This window comes from Phoenix dactylifera, chromosome 5 (assembly GCF_051530095.1).
Source record: "Phoenix dactylifera cultivar Ajwa chromosome 5, Ajwa_hap1_PhDact_Kaust_v1.1, whole genome shotgun sequence".
Lineage (NCBI taxonomy): Eukaryota > Viridiplantae > Streptophyta > Magnoliopsida > Arecales > Arecaceae > Phoenix > Phoenix dactylifera.
Window position 1 is genome coordinate 37,924,195 of NC_143194.1, and position 25,820 is coordinate 37,950,014.

The 25,820-nt window shown below is 36.6% G+C and overlaps 2 protein-coding genes across 6 annotated transcripts; both read right to left on the bottom strand.

The window, feature by feature from the left end:
* Window positions 1-5,619: 5,619 nt before the first annotated feature.
* On the bottom strand, window positions 5,620-8,303 carry LOC103700145 (non-functional NADPH-dependent codeinone reductase 2-like). Of its 2 annotated transcripts, none has more exons than XM_088722747.2 (4): window positions 7,947-8,303; window positions 6,867-7,110; window positions 6,590-6,769; window positions 5,620-5,961 (listed from the first exon to the last, which is right to left on the bottom strand). In XM_088722747.2, the coding sequence occupies exons 1-4, from the start codon at window positions 8,258-8,260 to the stop codon at window positions 5,719-5,721; spliced, it is 981 nt and encodes a 326-aa protein (XP_088578873.2). In that variant the 5' UTR covers window positions 8,261-8,303; the 3' UTR covers window positions 5,620-5,718. The 2 variants fall into 2 exon arrangements, with proteins under 2 accessions (XP_088578873.2, XP_038985166.3); XM_039129238.3 differs by having other exon boundaries at window positions 5,620-5,949; window positions 7,947-8,292.
* A 783-nt stretch (window positions 8,304-9,086) lies between these two features.
* On the bottom strand, window positions 9,087-19,867 carry LOC103709774 (ABC transporter A family member 7-like). Of its 4 annotated transcripts, none has more exons than XM_088722745.2 (18): window positions 19,491-19,867; window positions 18,299-18,680; window positions 18,129-18,211; window positions 17,867-18,011; window positions 16,371-16,490; window positions 16,155-16,282; window positions 15,805-15,960; window positions 15,349-15,511; window positions 15,149-15,274; window positions 14,947-15,030; window positions 14,423-14,790; window positions 13,368-13,568; window positions 12,861-12,970; window positions 12,627-12,711; window positions 10,271-10,399; window positions 10,153-10,174; window positions 9,759-9,847; window positions 9,087-9,554 (listed from the first exon to the last, which is right to left on the bottom strand). In XM_088722745.2, the coding sequence occupies exons 1-18, from the start codon at window positions 19,641-19,643 to the stop codon at window positions 9,255-9,257; spliced, it is 2,844 nt and encodes a 947-aa protein (XP_088578871.2). In that variant the 5' UTR covers window positions 19,644-19,867; the 3' UTR covers window positions 9,087-9,254. The 4 variants fall into 4 exon arrangements, with proteins under 4 accessions (XP_088578871.2, XP_088578870.2, XP_008793496.3 ...); XM_088722744.2 differs by having other exon boundaries at window positions 10,069-10,174; window positions 18,129-18,163; window positions 19,491-19,832; XM_008795274.6 differs by having other exon boundaries at window positions 10,069-10,174; window positions 19,491-19,828.
* Window positions 19,868-25,820: the final 5,953 nt, after the last annotated feature.

Sequence of the window (25,820 nt, forward strand, 5' to 3'; positions counted from 1 at the left end):
AGATTTTTAGAATCCAGAATCGATTCTTCGGATTCACTCCTCAAGATGGTGAGGCTGCTGGTTAAGCGTCCAAAAAGGAGGGGAGACCGGTGACGAGGCTTGAGAAGGCCGGACTAGAAATATATGACTTCTAATGACGTTTATAAGCATCATATTATTATTGGATCGACGACGCTTAATCGTGCCGTCTAATATGCCCAATGCTTATATGCATCGACTAATTTTTGGCTTTCATTGATGTTTACCAAAAAGCGTCGAGAAAATTGTGTCCTTCATTACCGACGCTTTTGATCGTCATAATCTACCAACGCTAATAAAAAGTATCGAAAAATTTAGACGCGGTAGAGAACTTACCGATACTTTTTTCTAGCATCGGCAAATAACAGTCGAGATTACTGTTGCTTCCGGTAGTGTCTGATAATTTTATAGCAAATAAAATATGATTAAATAAAAGAGAGAATATGAACCTTGGAAAGCTGGGGAAAATGGTCAGAGAAAAAAGAAAACCAACGGGCTAACGCTTAGTTTAACAATTAGCTACATTTTCTACTCCGTTCAAAAACTACGAGAGCAATGACCTGCCTTAGGAATATGAAAACGGGTGGAGGCTGGAAGTAAGTATTGTTTCGTTAAGTGGAGCAGTCTTAGTTGATTGAAAACTAGCATCTTCCTTTCAATTCTACGTGACTTAGAAAATACAAGGGGATTCTCCAGCTTCTGAAGACCATGGAGATGTATATCTGGTTTTTGAGTGTCTTTGTCTGGATGATCAGTCACATGATGAAATATATAAACACCATTTTGATGAATTTTTGAACATCAAGGTCATCACAAAGATGTGTACCAGAAATTGGATTATGTAAATTAGGAAGGTTCAAATTAACACTATATGCTTGATTAAATTCATGAGTTGATAAAACTAATAATGTGCGCAATATCATTTACTTTAGTAAGAATCAACATCTAATGTTTTTCAACACAGCAATCAATGATATTATAAGAGAACAAGAAGAGAATTCTAATGTGTTTCTGATGCAATCTCCAAGTATTTATGCTACAGACAATGCAAAGATCAAAATTAAGACATGATATATAGATGACAAATTGACCTTCTTAGAAGCATATGGAGAGTTTTTCATTCTAACATCCCAGGAAGAGCAGAAACAAGACCGAAAAATAAGGGAGAAAAATGGGGGAATATATGAAAAAGAATTATTTAAAGGAAAAAAAAATCACTTGTTTTACTAAATTTGCTGCAATGAGAATTTGATTAGCCGTTTTGCATTGTAGTTTTGTTTGAGACAGAGATATTAGTGAACCACAATACCTCGAATATTTTGTTAATTTCTAACTCCAAGGATTTGGCTAGCCACTTTCTCATTTACCAGCTGCTTCAAAAATTTCAATAAACTTTACTTAACATGCTTATACTATGCAGCCTTTGGTGTAATCACAAATATAAGGACTGAATTTTTGGTAAAAAAGCAAGAAACAAATTCGCAGACACGGTTTGATGCTAGATGAAGTTGATAGATTGGCTATAAGGAGAGATAGAGATGGAGATGAAGGTTGAAATCTAATAAATAATCTCCGGACCTTTTTTTTAAGCTTTTGTTACTTGCTATCTCAGGGGAGTTACATTGAGAATGCGGAATATTTTAGTTTGATTAGGTGGGTGCTTATGCTTTTGGATGGTTTAAAGCAAGTCAAAAGTTTTCTAGAGAGTAGGCAATTTTTCTATCATCATTGACTTGGACCTTTGCATAGGGCTTAGGCCTTAACTCTCATAGTTTAGGAAAGCAAAAGTCTCCAACAAATTTTTTATTTTTAGTGAGTCATTTAGGCCATAGCATAGTCCACCACTCAAGAACACATCCACTATTAGCAGCGACGTGGCGTTCCAAGCTAAACACATTTACAGAGAGACTAACGGGACCACGAACTGACTAGCCTCGTACGTGCATGGCCAATCACTCTAGAGATGCCCTGTGAATCGAAAAGAAGGAACTATTTAGAGCGCTCCAAGATTTATTATTTTTTGACTTTTTTGGATGTGCCTGTACTAGAACTGTATGAATCATCTGGCTTAACAAAAAAAAAAAACAAAGATTTCTTCCATGGTTGATGCTACCCATCCTGCCTTCAGATGCACCCCCAGATGTAGTCAAGGATGGGCAAGCATCTCAGCACGTCATTATTTATATCACCAAGTCATTGAATCCTTCCTCAGAATATTGTTAGATAATACTGTCGACGTTCCAATATGATAAGATTCTCTCTTGCTTTCAAGGATAGGATTATCAGGATGCATAAATTAATATTATTTCGTAGTAATGCGAGTCCTTGAACAGGGCCACCTGTGGGTGGAGCAGTCTATTTGGCTGGACAATCAGTGGCATGAGATAGATTTAAATAACTTAATCTTTAAACTTACGCATTCTTGGAAGTTTCATCAATTCCAATTGTGGTTTCAGCGTATTATGTGGCTTGCATTCTGTTGGGTTCGAACCCTACAGCATGGATTGAAAATGTCCAACAGAATGAGAGCTCTTTCGATAAATAATTTTTTTTTTAGAATTTTTTTTTATCATAATAGCACTACAGCAATAAACAATAATATCATAAATTATTTGTTCAAGAAAAAAGAAAAATTTTATGCAAGTTCTAATCAGGACCGGCCCAATCCTTAGGTGACTGAGGCGGTCGCCTAAGGCTCCGGCCTAAAGAAGGCCCACCGTAGAGAAGGCTTCAAAGATAAAACAGAAAGAAAAAAAGGTCCTCCTTTGTGAATTCGTCTTAAGCCGGCCCACTGCAGGGAAGGCCTCAAAGACCAACCAGAAAGAAAAAATGCGCTCTTAGTGAGTTCGCCTTAGGCCCCCAAATGCATTAGGCCGCTCCTAGTTCTAATGCTGCTTTGGAAGTACTGTTGTTATGTACAATCGGACGTAATATGGTTCCACATGCTTCTTAAGATATCACATAAATGTGCATATGTTCTAACTTGGGCGTAACATTCTTTGGACTTGGTTTCAGGGATAAAATCAATGTGCATTTGTGGAAGCGATGGGATATATTGTGAGCTCTGGTTTCTAATTCTAATGTCACGACACATATTCCATTCCAACTACTTCATGAGGCATGACAGTGCGCCGCTATACAACCAAGGAGAAAACTTGCATAAAAGAACACAAAAGCTGAAAATTCATCTGCATTTGCTAGGTAGCTTGTACACAGACGTACGGATGCACGCACAACACAGGCACTGCAAGGGCCCGGCCCAAAAGACTTGCATAGGCCCAAAGTCTTTTCCTGCACGAATCTTAAAGCATGACAAAAAAAGAAAATATTGCGCGTGTGCAAGGAGAGAGGAGGACTCCCGATGGGAGTCTTCTCCCTTCCGAGATGGTTGAACGGAATCGACACTAAGCCGGATTCTGGTCGTGACCAAGTCTGCATAAGGCCATCCCCGATTTCTCCTCCCACCCCCACCAGAGATCCAACCTCGATTTGAGCTCACCGTCGATATTTTCTTCGTTTTCCTCTCCGAACGCCGATCATCGTTCACACTGTCGCCACGGTCGAACATCGCCGAGAAATAGGTAAAGACCTCTCATCTTCAAGCTACCTTTTCCCTCTTTCTTCTGAATTCTTTGGAGCCCCAATGTCAGCCGGTGATCGCCGGATTTTGGCCGAGAAGGAAAAGCCCTATTTTCTCCTATTTCTTCTTTTTTCTTCTTCCCGTCTGACCGACCACCGCCGAGGGCCATGGCCGAGGTTGTCGCTGCCACAATTATTGAAGGTTGCTATCATGGGGGGTGGCCAACCATGGCTCCTCTCTCTTCTCCCTCTCGCTTTTGTTTTTCTTTCTGTCATACTCTTTCTCCAATATTTCTCTCTTTCTCACTCTTTCTCTTTCTACATATTTTAGGACTAGAGGGTCCAAATATACTCGGGTTGACTAGTAGACCCTAGGAGGGGTGTCGGGCTAGTATTGTACGATCAGAGGTCTCAATTGGCATTGTGTAACCAGGGAGTTCGGACATGCAATGTTAAAATTTAATACCATTCCATAATTTCATATTATTGATCGTGGTTGTTGTGATCACTTTAATGATTAGGCTTGATCTTATAGTGGGACATTCGACTGGGCAAGAAGGTATTAAGTAGGCCACTTTGCCTCCGAGTTCATAGATCAAGAAGAGAATCGAGGTACCCAGTGTTTGAGTCTGTCATCGGCAGAGGTAATAAGTCCTATACACTATCACCTTCATGGATAACATATTTTTTGTAACATATGTTGATGATTTTAAGATTTGCATTATTTTTTGTATAATTGTTTAATAATTTCTGACATATATTTCATTAAAATATAGACATATCAAATATCGGTGATTATGGCTGCTTGGATTATAGTTTTGGTTGTTAGGAATGATGCTAATTATTTTGGAATTTGGGTATAAAATATATTATAAAATTATATTTTTTTTCTGATATGGATGAAATTAAATAATTTGATTGATGAATAAAAGAATTTGGACTAGACATGTTATGAATTGTCTATCATAGGCCGAATCGTCCCACATTAGTTTGCTGCCGTGGGCCGAAGCACGGATATTCTGGTTTGCCACTGCGGACCGATTGCCACTATGGGCCGAAGTGTAATTATCTCAGATTACCATTACGGGCCAAAGCCCAGTTATCTTAGTTTGCCACTGTGAGTCGAAGCGTGGATAGTTTGGTTTGCCACTGCGGGCCGAAGCACAGTTACATTGGTTTGCCATCACGGGCCGAAGCACAGATATTTTGGTTTGCCATAATAGGCCCAAGCGTGAAATTATGGTTTGTTAGTCACAGCCTCACGGGCCGAAGGATGGCCATGAATAGTCTAAAACAGAAAGATAATGATAGATCAGAAATCTGGATAAAAATAAAAGATTAAAAATATAAGACCACTGTATCATAATGTCTTATATATTTTTTGGAATGGGTTACATGTTTGATGACATATATTTATGGGTGCATATTTATATAGATTTTATCGAGCTATGTTGGACCATCGGTGTGAGATTTTATGATTTTTGATATAGTTTATAGTTAATCTTTATTTTAAATTTATTATATTTATACTGGTACGAGTGTATGAAATTTTTATTGGGTTGTAAAGCTCACACCACTTCTTCTCTTCTTTCAGAGTCATAGTATGCATAGTTTCGAATAGGTTGGGCATAAAATTCAAACATCAAAGTTACAAGTTAGTTACAGATGAACATTTGAAGATCTTATAATTGGTCCAATTTAATTATTATGGATTTATTTAGATGGATTTATTTTCTCATACGGCCGTGTCACGCAATTGACCCAAGTTGCGGGTTTGGGGCGTGGCACGCACATTACAGGAAATGCCATTTTGTGGATGATCTCAGTTTCGGCCCCAACTGTGCAACTAGGTTTTTTTTAACTATAACTGATGCAATAAAAAAGAAAAGAGAAGAGGATGGAAAAGAAACAGTGAGTAAAACAAGGAACTTGTTTGATCCACATAGTAACCGCACAAAGACGACAAAGGAGTATAATTTAGGGTTGTATAAACCAAGAGCTAAAAATATATAACCGGCCATGGAGAAAAATATAAAATACAAAGCATTAATAGATAGAATAATTTATCTTTTTTCGGACGTAACGATAATTTTTCTCGAATCATACAATACATTCGGTTTATTACTCGTCAAGGACGTCAAAATCTGAAAGGCCAAGCAGCTTACCAGACCCATCATGGGAGAGTAAAGACTGCACTGAATACTTCTTACATTGCGAAATTTGACTAATTTCCTGATGTTCTTCATCACTTAATTCCCAATCAAAAATGCTGATATTCTCCGCGAGCCTTTCCTTGTTAAAGCTTTTCACTGCCAAGCTCGCCCCTTGTTCATATACCCATCTCAAGGAAACCTGAAGAGAGATCTAAATCAAGCTAGAGTACAGAACGATCAAAAAAAATCAACTTGAAGTTTGTGGAAGTGTTTCACTTAGCTCCTTGGCTTATTTGTGTTTTTAAGATGAACATGACTCCCCATATATAAAAGAGAAACATGGCATGCTATATCAAAAGTCATCATTTTATCACCTCATTAGACTCTTTGCAAGTCGAGGGGGATTTGGAAGGATAGCTTCTTGATTGCTCGATCTTAAATACTAACAGATAAGATAAATCTCCCTATCCGCCTAGTAAATATAGTTGTACATGTCTCCTGGTACACCCCCTCTAGCCTAAATTAGCCTTCTCAACTTGGTTTTGCTCTATATGGAGGCCATATTTTATGGGAAAAGGCTTGAAATTGAGAAATATTTGATATAGTATGCAATATGACATATAGGCTGGGCTGCTGAAAATAGATGACTTCTAGGAAGCAAAATTTGAGGCTCACTACCATGCATGTCTAAAACAGAACATCTCAAGAAATTACAGCAGTTTTTTTTTTTCCAAATTATAAGAAAAGGTTGTCAAAGCCAATGAGTTGATTTGAGTCTGAAGAATGGTAATTCATAAGCTGCAAGTCAAAGCTAAGGAAGATGAGGATTTGATTGCTACCTGAGGCACAGTCTTTCCCCTAGTCTTAGCAATCTCTTGGAGAACTTTAGACTCCATCACCAGATTCCTGCTCCCTGGTCTATCTTGGCCTCCTATGGGAGAGCAAGCAGTTATATGTATGCCCTTCTCCTTGCAGAACTCCCTCAATTTCTTCTGCTGCCAAAGCGGATTCATCTCAACCTACAAAATTAATTATATTTTACATCTTCTACACACACACACACACACACACACACACACAAAAATCTCAAACACCATAAAATAACAACCAAGAAACCTGGTTGACAGCTGGAGGCATTTTTGCAAATGCGAGCAACTCTTCTAATTTCTTTCGTGAGAAATTGCTGACACCAATTGACTTTGCCAAGCCAAGCTTTTGGCACTCCTCCATGGCTTGCCAAACAGACATCAAGTCCAAGGGAAGAATATCTTCCTTATTTATGGGAAAACTGCAAGCCCCAGGCTTTAAGCTCATAGGCCAATGAATTAGATAGAGATCAAGGTAATCCAACTGGAGATTTCTGCACCACAAACAACAATGTCAAGGGAGTACACATGTACAAGAAGAAATAGCAAAACAGGCTTACAGCATGGTGGTTGCACTCATCTTTTGTCAGAAAGAAAGGTTCATCTGAACTTTGAAAGGTGTTTCCCCAACTGTTTTACTGGATAAATATTCCATCACCTCAACAAAATGATTGGTAGCACTCCCACCATTATTTGCAATAAAGTTATATAATGAATGAAATAGCAAATTAAGGAGCAGGCAACAATTTGATTTTTTCACTTCAATACTCATAGCCCTGCGATGTTCTCTTGATTTGGATGGTTTCCTTAGTTTGTTTCTCTTTTTACATTTTTTTTTTCTTGTGGAGTCTGCTGGTGAAAATAATCAAATCTTATCATCGTTTGCTTCTTAATAAATCAAAGAGGTTGTACATATTTTGTTTTTCTTCGGTTTTATGCGAGAATTTATCATATCAAACTCAAATGAAACGCCACTACAACCGGAAAATCGAGTGAAGAGAATTGATGACCATTCTGTATAATTTTCACCGTAGTTTCATGGCATTACTTCAAGGTTGCTTTAAAATATATGTTGATCTTATCGAATTATGGTTATGAAAAAGAACGCTACATATACAATTACACAGTTACCTTATTTGATCAGCTTCTATGTTGCTTCCCATAATTCTGGAAATATTCCTAAGAAAAAAATAATTCTGGAAATATATTGATATTTGGAGAGTTCGAAATTGCTAAAATTGACGTCCTTCTCAAAAACGAAAGAAAAAAGAGTGCGTTCCTCGGGAGGAGAGAGAAGAGTAGAAGAGGGTGTTTTCTTTCCAATGAGTACCGGAGGCTCCTGTGGAGGGCCGGGAGGACGAGGTCACGGTGGGAATCGCTGCACCATAGCTTGGAGGTGACGAAGAGCTCGCTCCGGGACTTGACGAGGCCCCGCCGCAAGGCTCCGGCAATGGCCTTGCCGAGGGGCCGCTCCGTTTGGTAGAGGGAAGAGGTATCGAAGTGGCGGTAGCCAAGCTCGATGGCTTGGAGGACGGCGAGCGTTACGTTCTCCGGCACGACGGGGCGCCCCGCGGTGCCCATGCCCACCATGGGGATGGGCCGGGAGCCGCCGGAGCTCAGGGCCACCTCCGGTACGCGCAACATCTCTAATCCCGGATCCTAGCCGTCTCGGAAGCCCCAAAAGAACCTATCCAAACACGTGCGTGTGCACGTGATAGAGAAATCTAAGGAGATATATATATATATATATCATTCCACGTGATGTGTTAAACCGTAAAATTCCCTTTCAGATTCAGATACGCTTCATCCTCATTTATGTAAGAGACAAGGATTAAATGTATAAATTTAAGCTCAGCCTCCCAGCTCTATTTGAGAGAGCTGTTGGCAGCCGAGTTTTCAAAAATAAATTTTTTTAAAGTAAAATATTTATAAAAAGTTATTTGCTGTTTGGTAACTATATTTTTAAAGTGGCGTGGAACTTTAATATGCGTTCGATAAATAAACTGTAAAAATATTTTTGGTATGACAAAATGAATATAAAGAATATTGCATCATATTATGCAATAGAAAATAATAAAATTTAATATGTATTAATACATAAATATATAATATAGTATAATATTACTATAATATAATATAATAATATTATTATATATTATAGCATAATAATATAATATAGTTTGATATTATAAACATAACATATCAATATATTATGATATAATATTATATTTATAGTATAATATAATAATAAAGATACAAAATATTATATTTTTTAGTTATTTTGGTCCAAAAAAATTTATAAATCAAAACAGCTTTCCAACGTATGCTAAAAGTGTTTTCTGAATAATCTCTATTTTGGAGTTTTTTCTAAAAAGCTGTTTTAGCTTTCTTGCAAAGCTATAAACACCCCTATTCCATCCAATAGTACTTTTGGAGAATCAGAAAGTATTTTTTGGTCTACCAAAAACTCTGCCAAACGGGGCCTAAGTTAACCTTGACTTTTTTTTATTAAATTAACATGTCTTCTTTTGGACTAGCATATTAGATTCTCCAAGAGATTATCAGAAAGAAGCTATCCATGACCAGGAAAACAATAAAGATAAGATCAAAATGTCTTAAATGAGTTGTTGTTCTTCGATCAGGAAAGCTCGTTAAATGCCTGTGCTCCCTTAGCAACTTTAATGAAGACATACTCCAGGGTGGTGTCAGCCAATCCCCATGCAAATACAGGAAACTTTTTCTTTGCTTCCTTCACTACTTGAAAAACATCGGCAATTCTGACATCCTGCCTTGGCAATTCAAACTTTTGGGTTCCTGACAGATGATATATCTTGTTAGCTCTAGGTGAGAGTTGCAGAACTAAACGTTCTATCTCTTCCTCTTCGCTTGATGATGTTGTTATCGTCAAGACATAAGATCCTCCAAATCTTGCTTTCAGCTGTCAAAAACATCATTTTTGTAAGCAATCCATGCATCTTTTTTATTATTATTATTCTTAAATCAATTGTTAGATCTACGTATGATCAAGTTATCATAAATTTCTTATCGGATATTCATTATTCAAATACTAGCCACACGCCAAAAGGAAACTTCTGAACTTAGAGTATCTTCAAATTGTCAAGATATCAAGATTGCCACTAACCTCTTTTGCACTCCCTATGCACTGCAGACTTCCATCTACGAAAATTCCCATCCGGTCGCATAAGGCCTCTGCTTCTTCCATTGAATGTGCTGCAACAGACAAGTAGACAGCTTAACCAATGAAATCAAGCACACAGAGAGAGCACTAAATACATATTTTATCATTGTATCAGCCAATAAATTCAATGTATTTTTCCAATTATTGTAAAACAATTGTACAGACTAACAAACTTCACTCTCTCCTGACCAAAAAAAAGGGCATGTGATGAGGTGAAAAATTAAATTCAGAACTAAGGTAACACAATTTGTACTAGTAAGAATAATAGCCCGATCCTGCTTTGCACGTTTTACAGCATCCCATAAGATTTTTCTTGATGCTGGATCTAACCCACTACCTGGCTCATCCATATAGACGACCTAACAAGAATTCCAGGGGCATATTATCAGTGGGCCATTCGTTATAAGCTGATAAAATTTGATAGCACATGAATGCTTATGCCAAAAAATACATACTTTAGGATCACCAATCAATGAAATAGCAACGCTAAGCCGCCTCTTCATGCCACCACTATATGTTCCAGCTGGCTTATCACCAATACCACCATGGAATAGGTTCACGGTCTTCAAAGATTCTTCAACTGCCTGCAAAATAAGGAATGCAATTGCCAAGAAAATTAGATACTGCCAAAGAAATTCCAAGAGCAAGGCTACTGATGCTTTCCATGTTGAAAATTTTTTTCTTCAAAGAGGTAGCTCATTTTGCATGGTTTCCAAAGATGATATTGTTCGATCGTGATGTCAAGTTCACCAACCACTTTTGGAAGACACCGTGGGCCAAGATAGGCGCTAAGCTTTGATTTTCTAGTGCCTTCCATCTCCAAACCAATGGGCAGGCTGAAGTTGTAGATAAAAGTTTGGGAACCTGTTAACAAAGTCTTGTTGTAGGGAGCTCAGCTACAAAGGACACCATTCTTTCCCAAGCCGAGGATGCTTACAACAACACCATCAGTGCTCTATGGCATAGTCTCTGTTTAAGATCATGCTAGGGCTAACACCAAGACAACCGATAAATTTGGCCCAACCATTGACATCCAACAGTACTCTTTAAATGCTGCAGCTGAAGTTCGGAAATTAACAGAGTACGGGTTTTTGGTGATTTAGTAATTCTGATAAGGTTAATTTAGTACCAGAGGCATGAATTTTTATTAATGAATTAGCTAGTTGAAAATTTGCAGAGACTAGAGTGGATCTATTTTTGTAGCAGACCATGACCTAAGCGGACCCTTTCATTGTGGCAACCATGGGGTGGTGGAGGTGTTTTATCATGATTTAAAAATTCAAGAGGTAGGGGGCATGGGAGGGAGATGTGTCATGAATCTAGTTTGTAGCAAGGAATATTACTCTACAGATAGAAACACATCAGGTTCATTAATTTAGAAGTACTTGGTGCAATCTAATTTTTATTGTTAATAATAATAATAGCAATTTCATATGAGATACTGGGACTTTGCGATACTGAAGTGGTCCTATCTTGGATGTGTCAAAGAAAAACATCAAGAAAGAGTCGCAATTTGGTATTTCCTCTGATAATCATGGTCACAAGTTCAGAATTCAGGAATAGTTCCATATGATGAAAATTCAGAATAAAGGAATAAGTGAAGACTCACCAAAAGATTGGAAAAAATTTAAATGTAAAAAACTAAATATTAAAAAAATAAAACATTGATATATTTATATGTTTACTTGCTGAAAACACTACCACAAACAACAACAGCAATAACATCATAAACTTGCTATCCATGAGCTTCCTGATTTATGCATGAAAATGTCATCAATTGCTAGCCAGAAAAAAAAATGCTATCAATAATTGAATATTTCTTGAGTAGTCTAATTAGCAGGAAATAATTTGGAGAATCATTCGACCAAAGAAAATGAAAAAGAAAAAGGAAAAGTTCATAGTGTGTACAAGAAATTTTTAACCATTTGGTTTTCCTGAGAATTATTCTAAGAAATATTCAGTCAAATAAGAAAGCTGTGGTTAGTTCAAGAATTTTCCTATTATTTGGAGAACTTTTTTTTTGGGGGGGGGGGGGTGGGGGGTGGGATCTGAGTAGTTAAAGAATTTGGACTACATTGTTGTATGCTGAAAACAACAAAAAACTAAGCTTCATGCAAGCCATGATCTTCTAAATCAACAATGCTTCAATCAGCAAACCAGTTAAAATTGTGTTACATTTGTTCGGGTTTTAATCTTAAGAATGACATGACATCGACCTAATTCTGAAAATATTTCTTTTCTTTTTTAACAAAAAGTGGCCAAACCTTTATGCTCCTTAAGTTTGTTCGGTCAGAATGGTGTGGTAAACACCCACCACATTGACCGCATCATCAAAAACTATTCTTTTTCTCTTGTTTTTCCAGGTTGGCTTTCTGAATTCTTCTGCAGCATAGCTCACATCAAGGCGGTATTACCCTCAACACAACCTATGTACTTCTTTTTATCACAATTAGTAATGTAGGCTTCTAAACCTCCTTTCTACCATCTCTATCACATCACAACTTCACAAGAAAGTGTTCATTCAAACACAACATTGCAATGCATGAGGCATATAGGCTAAATTAACTTATCATGGTTGCAGCAGATCAGATCTGTTGAATACAAAAAATAAATACGTAAAATATATGGACTTTGTACAGTTCTTAAGTTCTTGACGAATGAAGTGAAAGGAGGCACATTGGCAATAACTGTATATTCTGCAGCAGCTAAAAGAATTTTCTTAAGTGAAAAGTTGCACATGTAAATTACTTGCCGAAGTAAAGGTGCAGAAGAAAAGGAAGTGGAGCAATACGCAAAATATTTGGATAATACCTGAGACAATGCAGCACCCTTTAGATTCTTTAGTCGACCATAAAATAACAGGTGCTCTCTGCCAGTCAGTGTTTCCCATAACAAGCTGTAGTGCAGTGTTCAAAAAACAAAAAAAGAAAAGGTATTCGTGATGAAAATAATTGAATCTTACCAGAGGTTCCATCAATCTATGTTGTATAATTCATCAACTGAACTTTGTTGATCAGGAGAATAAGGGAGAAAAAAAAATCTTACTCATGCTGTGGGCATACACCCAATCCTGTGTATATTTTTTCCATATCAGTTTGTATGTCCATTCCATGAACATATGCCGTGCCGGAAGTTGGCTTTATAAACCCAATCATCTGTAAATAGATTAACTATCCTTCATACCATCTAAAGGCATTGGTTTCATTTTTTGCATCATAATACTAAATCCTCATAAATTTAGAAGAAATGGGAAACAAACAAGGTGCAGACAAATGCTTACGCATCATTTGTCTAAGATAATAAGATAGTCTTAACAATAATAGTAAATGGAGGGGAATTTTGGGTTTTTTTTTTTATCTTTTGGTGGGGGAGGGGGGCTGACAATCTCCTAAATTCACAACTTATCTGAAGAAACACAAAAACATGGCATGATCTTTTGATGTAATTAAAATCTAAAACCCATGTAATGGGCTCCCTTATAAGGAAAACCTTTCTAGATTTTGATCATCTTGCTCAAATTCGCTAAGACTATCAGGGAGTGAACTTACTTACCATGTTGATTAGAGAAGTTTTTCCAGCACCGTTAGGACCAAGCATGCCAAAACACCCTCCTCGAGGCAAGGCAAGAGATAATCCCTGAACTGCAAGCTTCTCTGGGTTTCCATCCCTTCCTGGATAGACCTTTTTGAGATTATCACATATGATTGCATGACTAGTACTAGGTTCTTGTAGAAGTTGTTCAACCACCTGTCTCTGAAATTGATTAAATCAAAAGAAAATTGGCATCTATGATTGAATACCATAATTTCCAAGCACTGTATAGAGAGAATAAATGGGACCAAACTAACTAAGAACAGCCTAGAGTTTTTTAGAAGTTGAAGATAATTGCAAAAGAAATCAAAAGGAGAAAGATGCATCTCTTCACAAATTTATGGCAAGACAATCCATATAAGCAGCTGGCCCAAGTTATAGAAAACATATATCTGAACCGATTGAAATTATTTTGAAATTTATCTTAAGAAAATTTTGTGTTGTATATTTCTTGCTCCTCCATAATTAATTGAATAAATTGAAACAGTTTTGGGTTCAATTCATGTAAAAACCCCTTTTGTAAAAGTTTCCTGGGAGCACTAGGGCAGCCCCTTGCAGAAACCTTACATGCCAGAGTGCAACAGGCTGTGATAACTTGATAAGTGTAAATTCGTAGCAACAAGTTCAGAGGCCCACCAAACATCTATATCTTTGTCTCGGGCATTAGATAATGATCAATAGCTAGTTATAAGAACTTATCTTATATAAAATCTGATCTGTAGTTTTGCAAGAGCTATGAGTCCAAAGGATCGAATGTAGGAGATAACTTCTGCTGTTGTTTTATACACACACACACACATATATATGTGTATGTATGTATGTATACATACACACACACACACACACACACACACACACACACACATATATATATATGTATATATATACATATATATGTATGTATGTATATACATATATCTATATATGTATGTAAACATGTATATGTGTGTGTATATATATGTAAATATATAGCATATAACCAACATTTAAAAAAAATACATCGTACTAAAGCTTACTTCTTGGTAGAGATCAGGCTTCTCTAAATCTACAAGAACTTCAGATTTTTGTTGTTGTAAAATGGGCTTGCAGAAAGACCGTGAAGGCTTCTTCCAGTAGCATGGCAAAAAAAACAGAGTACTTTGCCCAACCCCATCTCCTAATGAGACAACCTGATCCAAATAACATGCAACTGGGAGCAATAGTAGCCATTCCACAATCATTATAACCAAGACATCTTTCATTCCATTTTGTCTGTCATCTAAATCTCTCCATTGCATGCCAGAAGTAACAACATGACTTGCCTGAAGTGCATAACTTGAAAACTCGTATATCCCACGGTACAAGGAAAATGCAGGAATCATCTCCATTACTAGAATCCAACCTCCTTAAACAACAGAAACAAATATATATAATAATTACAACTTGTTGAAAGATTGTTTACAAATAAAGCAACTAAAACAAAGAGGATGACTTAATTTTGAAGGGACAATATGTCAAGATACTCAAAGTGAGCACTTTGAAGTTGATTAAATTCTCAAACCTGAGAAGGAAGTATCTTCAATAAAATACCGGAATAGATATTCTCCAAGCAGGCCAGAACCGAATACGTATATATATGCTATTACTGCAACATCAGATTCCATATAATATGTGAATTTGTTATTCACAACATAAAGAAAGGATGAATTATCTGAAGTGTTAGGAAAATATGTAATCAATTTCGTCTAGTTAGTGCGTCTAACCTGAAGCAGTTTTCACATCAGAAAAGAATATTGCAACAACAAATGCTAGTGCAATCTGCAAGTTTATGTAAACGAAATAGAACACGAACTGTATGCTGTAGTCATTCAACTGGAAGATCTTTAAATCTGAACAGAAGGAAATATTCACCTCAGAAGAGGATGATTTCAGATGCATGTCTATTGCTTAAAAATTGTCTTACCTGTAATCGAACCAAGCATCACAAAACATAATGTATAAACCGATGATAAAAGAAGAAAATAAGCATAAGATATCGTCCAATAAGGTCCATTCCCAAGTCCATGCATTTTCATCATAATTCTTAGTTTCCATTGCTTCTCGTAGACTAGGTATGTCAAAATGATCTGCATTTTTATAGGAAAAACAAGGGCAGAAAAATTCTATTAAGGTTGACTAATGTGATCACAGAATTAAGTGTAAGCAATGAAACATCAATAAAAGTTTCATTTACAAGAGTTTACCACAAAATATACAACTATGTCATTATTCTTAATTCATGAAAAACAGAGTATACCGAGAATAAATCATAGAGCACAGTCTATACAACTATGTCATTATTCTTAATTCATGAGAAACAGAGTATATAGAGAATAAATCATAGAGCACAGTCTCCAAATTTAAGGAGTATCATACTTACAGGAAAAAGAAGCTCCATAACCCATACATAGAATAGTGCACCAGTTAAAGAAGATAGGTCAATCATAATCCGCGTTCCCAATTTGGGCATTTCTTTAACATATTCAAACTGCATATTGGCACCACCTCTCAAGAACTGAAGGTATGCGCTGGAGGCCTGTTAGCATACAAATGATCGGGATGTACCATATTAATCTGCAAAGCAAGGGTTGGAGTACCAGTATTGGTATCCACATACCAGTACCTTAGTGGTATTATGGAATGGCATTGTACCAACACATGGTACTCCTCTAGGTGCCAGCAGAAAGGGAGCACACATCACATATCCTGATTATTTTAGCATGTACATACCACATTAATTGACCGTGGAACACGGAGCATTGTAGGCTCCTCCCCAATGGTGTTCAAGGTTTTGTAGGTTGAATTGTACCAGATATTCACATTTAAGATTTTCTCATCAGAATTTAAGAAATCATAAGCTGCAATGGGAAAAACAAGTCAGAGATATATTCGCCAATCGGAAGTAGATAAATTTTAAAAAAAAAAAAAAAACTGAATGACAGCTACCTGCAAGAATTTCATTAGTAGTTTTCTCTGCATTCCCTTTTTCGTAACCCTTAAACAACTCATCATTTATCACTGATGAATTGTTGCGCCATAATGGTAAACCTTGTACACATTCAACTACTATACCAGGATTAAAAGATTAAAAAATTAGAAGGCACCAGTATAGACTAGCTAGCTGAATAGAATAAAAAATGAAGATGAAGTTACAACTTCACTCATGTCAAGTTTTGTAGGTGACATTATCATGTATTAGAGGCTCTCTAGGACCATAATGTATTATTTCATTCACGAATTAGTCTACGTCGATACATAAATGGCATTAGTCCACAAATATATGACACTCCTTGAAATTATTAGCTTTTATGTCTCTATAGAATGTCTATGTGGTATGTCTCTATAGAATGTCTATGTGGGAATCAAACCCTCATTTCTTGTGGTGTAGGTGATTTTGTCATGTACTGCAGGCCTTGTAGGGTCACAGTACATTCCTTGATTCCTGAAGCAATTTGCATATATGTGCCTGCACCCTGTGATGACAAACTTTTTCGTCTCTATAACTTTATATTGGGATCAACCCTCATAAAAGACTTTAGAGTCTTCACCCCAACTGAATTCCTCAAGCTCCTCAAGTTTCAAGACATAATATCAATCAAAGTAATACTCTCAACCAAGGTTGGCCATCTCGATACCAGATTATGTACTAGTACCATGCTGGTACAGTATTAGTATGCACAATATAGGGGTTCGTTCAGCATACCAAGACTCGGTACACCTCCCATACCGAGTCTCAATTTGGTACCAATACGATAAGGTATGCACGAGTATGACGTACCCATGCTCTTGACATTAGTAAATGTTTTCATCAGTCATGATAGATACAGATAAAAAGTATGCGCTCTTTTAAAACGGAAAATCAATACTTTAAGACTGAAGCCTTGTGGATAAATAATGAACTAAAAAATAGTATTCGTATAGAAAAGGGAAAAAAAAAAGAGGGAATAAATATTCTAATGTTTTCCACTACGAAATAAACAAAGCACTCGATTTTTATATGACATGTGGTTGGAATCATTGATATAATTGATAATGGCTTTGTAGCAGACATCAAACCATACATGTTGTAACCAAGCATGAGATCAGCACCTAAACCAACAAATAATTGCTATTGCATACTTCCCTAAATTGCTCAATGCTAAATGCCAAAACTACTAATGCAATATAAAATTTCAACTTTGCTGAGTGAGCATCAGGACTTGTAAGCTCTTAAATGAAATGTGTCCTTTGTCTATGCCTACGAGCCAAAATGAGAAGCAGCTGATATTACTAGGGAAAGGTGGATTGACAAACACATAAAGGAAATGCAATGTTATGCTCCATAATAAGAAAAGTATTTAATTATCAAACTAGTTCCTTGAAACTGGCAAACTGAAACCTAGAAAATAGTCAGTGCTGATGCTACTCAGGCGCGAATTTTCTGATAAGAAAGAGTCCTTTACCTTTCTCAAGAGGAGAACCAGCTACCTGAAAGGGAACTAAATGCGTAGAATTCGGCGCACACATAGGTTGAACCACATATAAGGATCCAAAAGGCAAGAAAGCAACTTCAGTAAATTGCGTTTGCATAGGTCGTGAGTCTGTTCCCTGTGAGACTCTCAAATATTAGAAGGATTAAAATATTGTGCTATAGCTAATAATTATATGAAAAAAAAACATAGAAAACATGAAGAACTATTAAATATACACGAAAAGTAAGCTCACCAGAATGAAATTGGATAAAAAAGTGCCCAGGTACTCTGAGAAATTTAAAGAAGAATTCTTTATAAAAAAATTGTCTGTCAGACCTATCAAAAGATTAAGTTTCTCAGCAGCAATTACTCCTCAAAAAATATAAAGTAAAATTCCATTGTTTTGTTGACAAATTAACTTACTTTTTGCAAAAGACTGATTGCCACCAGTTACAAGTATAGTAGCAGGGCATGATTTTGTCCTCTTGCATGACTTATCTGGAAGGTCAGTAAATGGAATAATGTCATCTCTCGTAGCACGATATTTGGGCTTAGGAACTTGTAGTAAAGGCGGCCATTTTGGAGGGCTGGGGACTGGGCATGGGGACAGCTGGTCCGGCATCATGTTCTGCGAACAGGAGTCTGTCTTGCATGTGCCATTCCCATCAGTTTCGACACAGGAGCACTCACATTTGGGCCCATACTTAGCCAACTGGATGTTAACCCAACTTTGCAAAGAACCAACTAGCAAACAGATAAGAACTGGGAAAAGAATGGTGCAGATATTTGTGCAGGATTTACGCTTCTGCAAATCAGGAATAGCAAATAAGATCTTTGTAACAAATTCAGCATGAAACTAAACAATAAAGTTTACCGGTGACATCCAAACCCAAATACAAGAACTTACAATTTCTGCACCAGTATCAAGAACGAAGAAAAATCAATGTCCGACCCTAATATTTAAAGCATATGAATCACGTAAGAAAGATTATCAAAATACAAGCATGCCTGAAACGGTGAAACCTGAGTAAATAATTAGAATCTGTTGCCAACGCCAGAACCAAGACAATGGTTGGATATGACACCAGTATATCTGAAATGTTTCAAAATTTCAAGCCAGCAAAAGATTCAATGTATGCACCACTAGCTTGCATGAAATTCATAAAGGAGGAAAAACAAGATATACGCAAACTCATAAAGGAAGGAAGGAGGGAAAAAACAAAAAAAAGAAATATCCAAGCCAGGGATTAAAAAAGATATCATCATAATAAATTAATGAGTCTTGAATTAAAGGATCATTCTTTGATGGCAATTTACATATTTATTCTGCCATAAATTCCCACGTAAACTCAAGCATGTCGATCTCAATCTCGAACTGAAAAGGTTATTCTGCTATCAGAATTTTATCTCTATTCACACTAGCGCGAGCCATCAACAAGCATCCAACAAGAACCTGTGACATAATCTAGACCATGCAAGAAACGCTCAGGAACCCCGAATCATGGATCAAAATGATTTTCCAGAAATCAAAAAACGAAAGAACGAAGAAATGATGAAGCACTGATCAAAGAAAACAGAAGAGGGAGAAGGAGAGAGAGATGCGGGGATCTCCGACCTGGAACATGAGATTTTTTCGGAGGAGAGCATCGGCCTGAGTGAAGAAGCTCGCAGGGCCCCGGGACGACTCGATCGACTTTTGCATTCTGTGGAGCGCATCGGGACCGGCTTCCGTGACGAAACGCGCGGGCACATAGGACGAGTCCTCCATCGGAGCGAGGAGGAGAAGACAGAGAGTTCGATGATTTCATTCTCCGTGCATCGTAGCTGCTAAAATATATAAGGCGGAGGACGAGGCTGACGAGAGTCTTCGGATAGAAGGACAATAAGACGAAAACGCCCGTTTACTTGGTGGAGTGGCCAACGCAGAGTCGCTTTTTTACGATATTAATAACACAATATGCCATTTACAGCGAAGTAAAAAAAAAATTATGGTCAAGACTCAAAAATATAAAATATATTTTATATATATTTAGAAAACTATTATATACTATATTCATAATAATAGTTATAATAATAATAGCAGTAACAGTAATAGTGATAATAATAATAGTAACAACAACATCAGCAACAACAATAAAGACAACAATAATAACTAATAATATTAACAAGAAGAAGAAGAATGATAATAATAATAATAATAATAAGAACAAGAACAAGGATAACATTTGGGCTACCAACAATTTAAGTTGCAGCGTTGAGACATGCTTGGCCTCGCTCGAGTATTTGCACAAGAAATGCACATACAGTGAAGCAGCTCCCATGTATTGAAAATCTGAAGAAAAGATCACTAAATATCTAAAGAAAGTTTACAAAGCACGACTCCGTATGACCAATTAGCTGAGCCGGGATTTCAAGAAGGCTATATGACCATTTAGAACACACAAGCAAGAATAAACAAGTTTTTTCTTTATATCACTAGTTCGTTATCTGGAGTCTTTCCTTTCCTTGGCTCTTTCTGGATGGTTAGCTTGAATCTTTGTTGACTTGTTATCTTGAGTCATTCTTCACTAACTTATGCCTTCAGGTGCATGGTCCGAGCGGTACACGAGAAGAGGTGTTTAAGACCCGACCCCTTCCGTAAAAGTTTAAGCCTTTTGGGCTCTAGTGGTTAGCCATTAATTAGGAGGAAGGGTGGCAGGCAGCAAGAGAATCAATGGAATCCGCAACTCTACAATGCCTTAGCCAAGAATCAAACTGGATGTCATAGCCCATCTGCCTGCTCAAAAGCTCTAAGAATTCTGATATAAATAAGAAACATTGGTATGAAAAAGAAGACGGTAATACAACCTAAGAAGAAAATTTTGAATGATTCTGATTCACTTCTAAGGGTGTGCTCACCAAATTAATCGCAGGTGGAACAAACAACATTGCAATAGTAGGTCGCATGCATGATGTTGTTCTTATTGGAGTTTAAGAAGTCATAAGCTGCAAATGCAAAATTAAAAACAAATCAGATCTAAAACCACCTTCATAGATGACTAACAGTAGATGAGAAAGACAGAGGCCAAACAGCAAATACCTGCGATAATTTCATTTCTGTTTTTCTCTCAATTCCCTTGTCCACCCCCCCCCCCCCCCCCCCAACACACACACACACACGCAAAAGAATAAATAAATAAATAATAAACAGCTCAACGTTTACCAATGATGAATCATTCCACCACAAACTAAACCTAGAAAGCATTCCATCACTGTTCTAGGTTTTTTAAAAAAATAAAAAATGAAAAAAAAAATGCAATCATACTTGGTTGATAGCTGAATAGCACACAATAAGGGTCTGAGTTGGGCTACAAGTTTAGTGAAGTGGCACAGCAAACATCTTTTGCATAGTACAGGCCTTAGAGGACCATGATATATTCTCTTATTGTTGTTTGCATCTGTATATGCTTATATGACATGGAGTCTATACATATGCACCCTTGTGTGTTTTCACTTGCTTCTGTGTGCATCTTCATAACTTGGATATATTGGGCTGAAGCCTTACTAAGAGACTTGTACACTTCATTGTATCTCCTTGAGCTACTCAAGTTTCATATGACAATGCCAGTCAGAAAAATATGGCCCAGGAGGGATAACTTTACCCAGTTGAGCAAAAGAACCTGTTCTTAGATGGATAATCCACCCTTTTAATCAGAAAAACTATATAGATAAGCAATTCTTGCTTCAAAACAGATGTCATGTGTTTGATAATGAATAAACGAGCATCCAATTATTATTTGACACAAGTCTGCGCAGTCCTCACTGAACCCATAAGGATGCTACAGAAATAAGGTGGAAACAGATGTTATATTTTGATACAGAATACGGAGCACCCAATAATTACCTGACACGAGTCTGAAATCATTAATTTGTCTGGTAATAGCTATTGAATCAGTCAGGGAACCATGAATTTTGGTAACCAAGCATCATGATAGAAGCAATCAAAATGTACAATACAACTTTCTGTGTCTGTCCCCAGTAAAGGATTAGAAAGATTAGAACCCGGCCTTGCAAAAATAGGTATAAATACTTGTAGATGCAAAATGTGAAGAAAAACATCACATGTATTTTTTAGGGCATACTCACCGCATGCTCACCGGAATAAAATTGGATAAAGTGCCCTGGGTAAACAAAGAAATATGAAGTAGTAGCAATCAAAAAGAAATTTCCAGCCTAACCTGTCAAAAAAACTAAGAAATGTAATGACAATTTCTCTTTAAAATAATGATCTAGAGTATTGTGATAATCAAACATTTACATGTACTCAGCAAATGAATAACTTTCGCAATGAAAGGAGCAGAGGATTATGTCTTTTTGTATGATTCACCACGAAGATATGCATATTGAATAAAATCAGCTCTTGTGACAGGATATTCAGGTTATGGAACTTGCAATAAAGGTGCTTACTTCAGAGGAATAGGTACTGCACAAGTAAACAATTGGTCTAACGATGAATAGTGGAAATCATGGACATTCTCCACCTGCCATCCCCATTTTTGCCAATATAGCAACATCCATGTTGGTTCTTAGGTGTATGTGATCCAAAATTAAACAATATTAAATGCCAATGATTATCAAACAGAGGAGAACCAGAAAAAGGATGAGAAAATATATAAATTACATTTCTGCAAATTAACACCAACATGATAGGTCATGAGCATGAAAAGAAAGTATAAATTTTTTATCAGTGCACTAGCCGACTCAGTTTTGGTTCTCCACCATGTATCATGAAGAAAGAAAATCAATTGACATCAATTATTTTCACCGGACTGTGTCAATAAAGAGAAGGAAAGAAATGGGAGACAGGTTGGGAATGATAGACAATACTGTCGGAAAAACAGACAAAGATTAACATTCTTGAATTGTATAAGGACAACATTCATTTAGTTTCTCGCAAAAAATTCAACTCTGAACGTTTTGAAGAAAAAATGTTGAACATGGTGAATACCCAATTCTTTTTACGATATATCTTACATAAACCACCAAAAACAATCAAGAAAGTCAATCTCAAATTTACAGCACGCAAGAGAGACCACCCGAAACAAGAGCGGCCCCTATTGCAAGAACTCAATAAATAGAAGCCTGTTTGTAATTAATCTTTCTCAGCTTTGAGATTTTGAATTTTCCTGATGGATGAATGACCAAAGCATTCACCACTAGTTTGCATTCATTACGTAAAAACTAAAGAAAAAAAGAAGTAAACATTCTTGAACTGAAGCGTGATTCTTTAAAAAAAATCTCAAGTTTCGCAGCGTCCAATCCAATTTCTACATTACATTATGTGAAATATCATCAAGAACCAAGAAAAACAAAGAATGAAAACCCTAATCTCAATTGCGCAAGAAAAATTTTCGACCCTTCGTGACATCGAAATTTCCTACCGGAAACCACAACCAAGAAAGCACAACAATTGTCGAAGACATCGATAAATTCGACAAGATTATAAATTTACCTCCCACCGATGAAAGAGAGCGAAAAAGAAACGGGGAAGATGGAAAGAGGTGGAATTCTCCGACCTGGAATGTGGGGTTCTTTCCAAGGGGCGTCGGCCTGGGTGACGAAGCTCCAAAGGACAACGGCCCTCCATTCACCGTCTTCTTGTTCTGGAATTCACGTCTTCTTGATTCTCCTGCGCTCTCCAGAGCTCGCAGCAACGGATAGTGTTTCACGTCTTCTCCATCTAAGACTTCCCGTCTTCCTGATTGCAAGAAGACGCCTGCTACAACGTCTTGGTTCCTCCCTCCCTCTCTTCCACACTGACTCTCTCTCTCTATACGTATATATAGATCCTCTGAGACGAAAAGACGAAATTGCCCCTCCTTTTTGACGTCTTTCTTGAGGAGCAGCGCTTGAGTTGAAAAATTATATAAAAAAAAATTTAATATTCTTCTAAAAATACAAATTTACATTAATATTTTCTAATGATATATATAAGCAAAAATATATATAATATTAATTTATTTATATAAAATTTAATATTTAGAAAAATATTCAGGCCTAACAACTTAAAAGAATACCCTCAGAGGAGACGAGTAACAAACAGAAAACAGCCTTCTATAGGTAGTGGGGCCCGCAGGTCACATAAAAAAGTGCCCTCTCCTGGTGTGACCTCCAAAACCACAGTCTGGTCTGTAATGGCCTGTGGGCTACTAAAGTTGTTTCGTGTTTGCTCGCAGACAGCTAAGACATTCACTGAGTTGACGTAAATGGACTGGTGGACGCAATAAGCGCCGTAAAGTCCAAGATCATCTCCGGGCCACGCCTGGAAGCTGTCGTTAGAAGCGTTACTGACCCGCTGGTATCGAAATGGTGTTGGAGTAACATACTCATGTTGATCTCAATAAAAGAAGCCTACGGATCGAAAAGGATACGCAAAAATTTACAGCCTGCATCAAATATTTTCTGATGGGAGAAGGGTTCAGTAGGAGCCATAAGTTTTCTCTCCCTTTTTCTATTTTTCACCCAAAAAAAAAGAAAAAATCATGTATGTGAGGAGTTGGATCAGCTACAATGCTATCTGTCTCATTTTATGGTCGGGATATTTGGCTGAAAAGAAAATGCAAAACATCTAACTAACTTATTTAAGCATGCATATATTTTTAGCTCGACAAAACAATCCAAAAAAAATTGGTAGCCATTTTGCCATGAATTATAAAGCTAATCACCTATCAACAATAAGATGGGAGTTACATAAAAAAATTTGAAGTCTTCATGCATGCAATAAAACTATGTCCCCTTATGTTCCTTTGGATGACAGCTTGTTGTCATTTATTGAAAAAAAAAAATTTCTTGGCACAAGAAAACTAATTCAAACGAATAAACCGTTGTACCGAAATAAATAAATAAATAAACCGTTGCACTTGCTTTGACTGTGTTATTTTAATAATGAGTTGAGGAGCAGGAGAATGGAAGTGCAATAGTTTTCCCGTACAGGAATATGGGTCCAAGATCTTGCTCGAAAGATTCAGGTAAGAACCAATCACGCAAGCTACAATTAGAGAATGTAGTGTTAAAATAAAATGATTTATACGAACTAGGATGCAGTACGTACAATATACATACTTTTCAAGCTTTTCAATAAAAAAATCTAAATAAATAATAAATATACAGAAAGAATTTGAACCTTCGACCCTGATCTTATTATTATTAATTCTTTGAGGACCGCCTCCAACCAAACTCGGTTTTCCATCCCCTTATCCAAGTGAGAAAAAAATAATACCATCTAATTAAATACTTGACTCGACAGTTACATTGTAAATAACTTAGCGAGGAAAATAGAAGCATAGGATAGAGAAAACTAAACAGTAGGAGAGTGCAATAGAAGCATAGGATAGAGAAAACTAAACAGTAGGAGAGTGCATGTTATAGCAGGTATATCATGACTAGAAAAAAAAAAAAAAATTCCATAAATATCCTCCTAAATATCAAATTTTGCATAAATACCCTTCCAAAATTGATATTTACATGTATACCCTCGTAAAACACTTGTTTTGTCATTCTATCCTTTTATTATATTTTTGTTTTTGTATATGTACCCATAATATCTAACGATGTTAAAAAATTAACCGTTTCAAATTAAAATGACTAAAATATCCTTAATAGGTAGACATGCAAATAGATCGCAATCCTGATAGCAGGAGAAGAAGATAAAGACAATAGCGTAATTTTAAAATTTTATTTTATTTTTAATTAATATAAATATGATTTTTCTTAACATCGTTAGAATAACCGTTATATTACGGCATTTGTACAATAACAGAGTTTTACGAGGGTATACATGCAAATATCAATTTTGGAAGGTATTCATACAAAATTCGATATTTAGAAGGGTATCCATGTAAAAAATCCAAAAGAAAAAGCCCTTGTTGCAGACCACAACTCAAGATAAAAGATGTGTTAGTGTAGA

Excerpts from the sequence above, each read along its gene's own strand:
- LOC103700145 (XM_088722747.2), bottom strand. The coding sequence starts at position 8,260 with ATGTTGCGCGTACCGGAGGTGGCCCTGAGCTCCGGCGGCTCCCGGCCC. Across the intron at positions 6,770-6,866 it reads TGCCTCCAGCTGTCAACCAG|GTTGAGATGAATCCGCTTTG; the intron begins GTTTCTTGGTTG and ends TTAATTTTGTAG. Across the intron at positions 5,962-6,589 it reads GGGGAAAGACTGTGCCTCAG|ATCTCTCTTCAGGTTTCCTT; the intron begins GTAGCAATCAAA and ends AGCTTGATTTAG.
- LOC103709774 (XM_008795274.6), bottom strand. The coding sequence starts at position 19,643 with ATGGAGGACTCGTCCTATGTGCCCGCGCGTTTCGTCACGGAAGCCGGT. Across the intron at positions 15,275-15,348 it reads GATGCTTGGTTCGATTACAG|ATTTAAAGATCTTCCAGTTG; the intron begins GTAAGACAATTT and ends CCTTCTGTTCAG. Across the intron at positions 14,791-14,946 it reads TGAAGATACTTCCTTCTCAG|GAGGTTGGATTCTAGTAATG; the intron begins GTTTGAGAATTT and ends CTGTTGTTTAAG.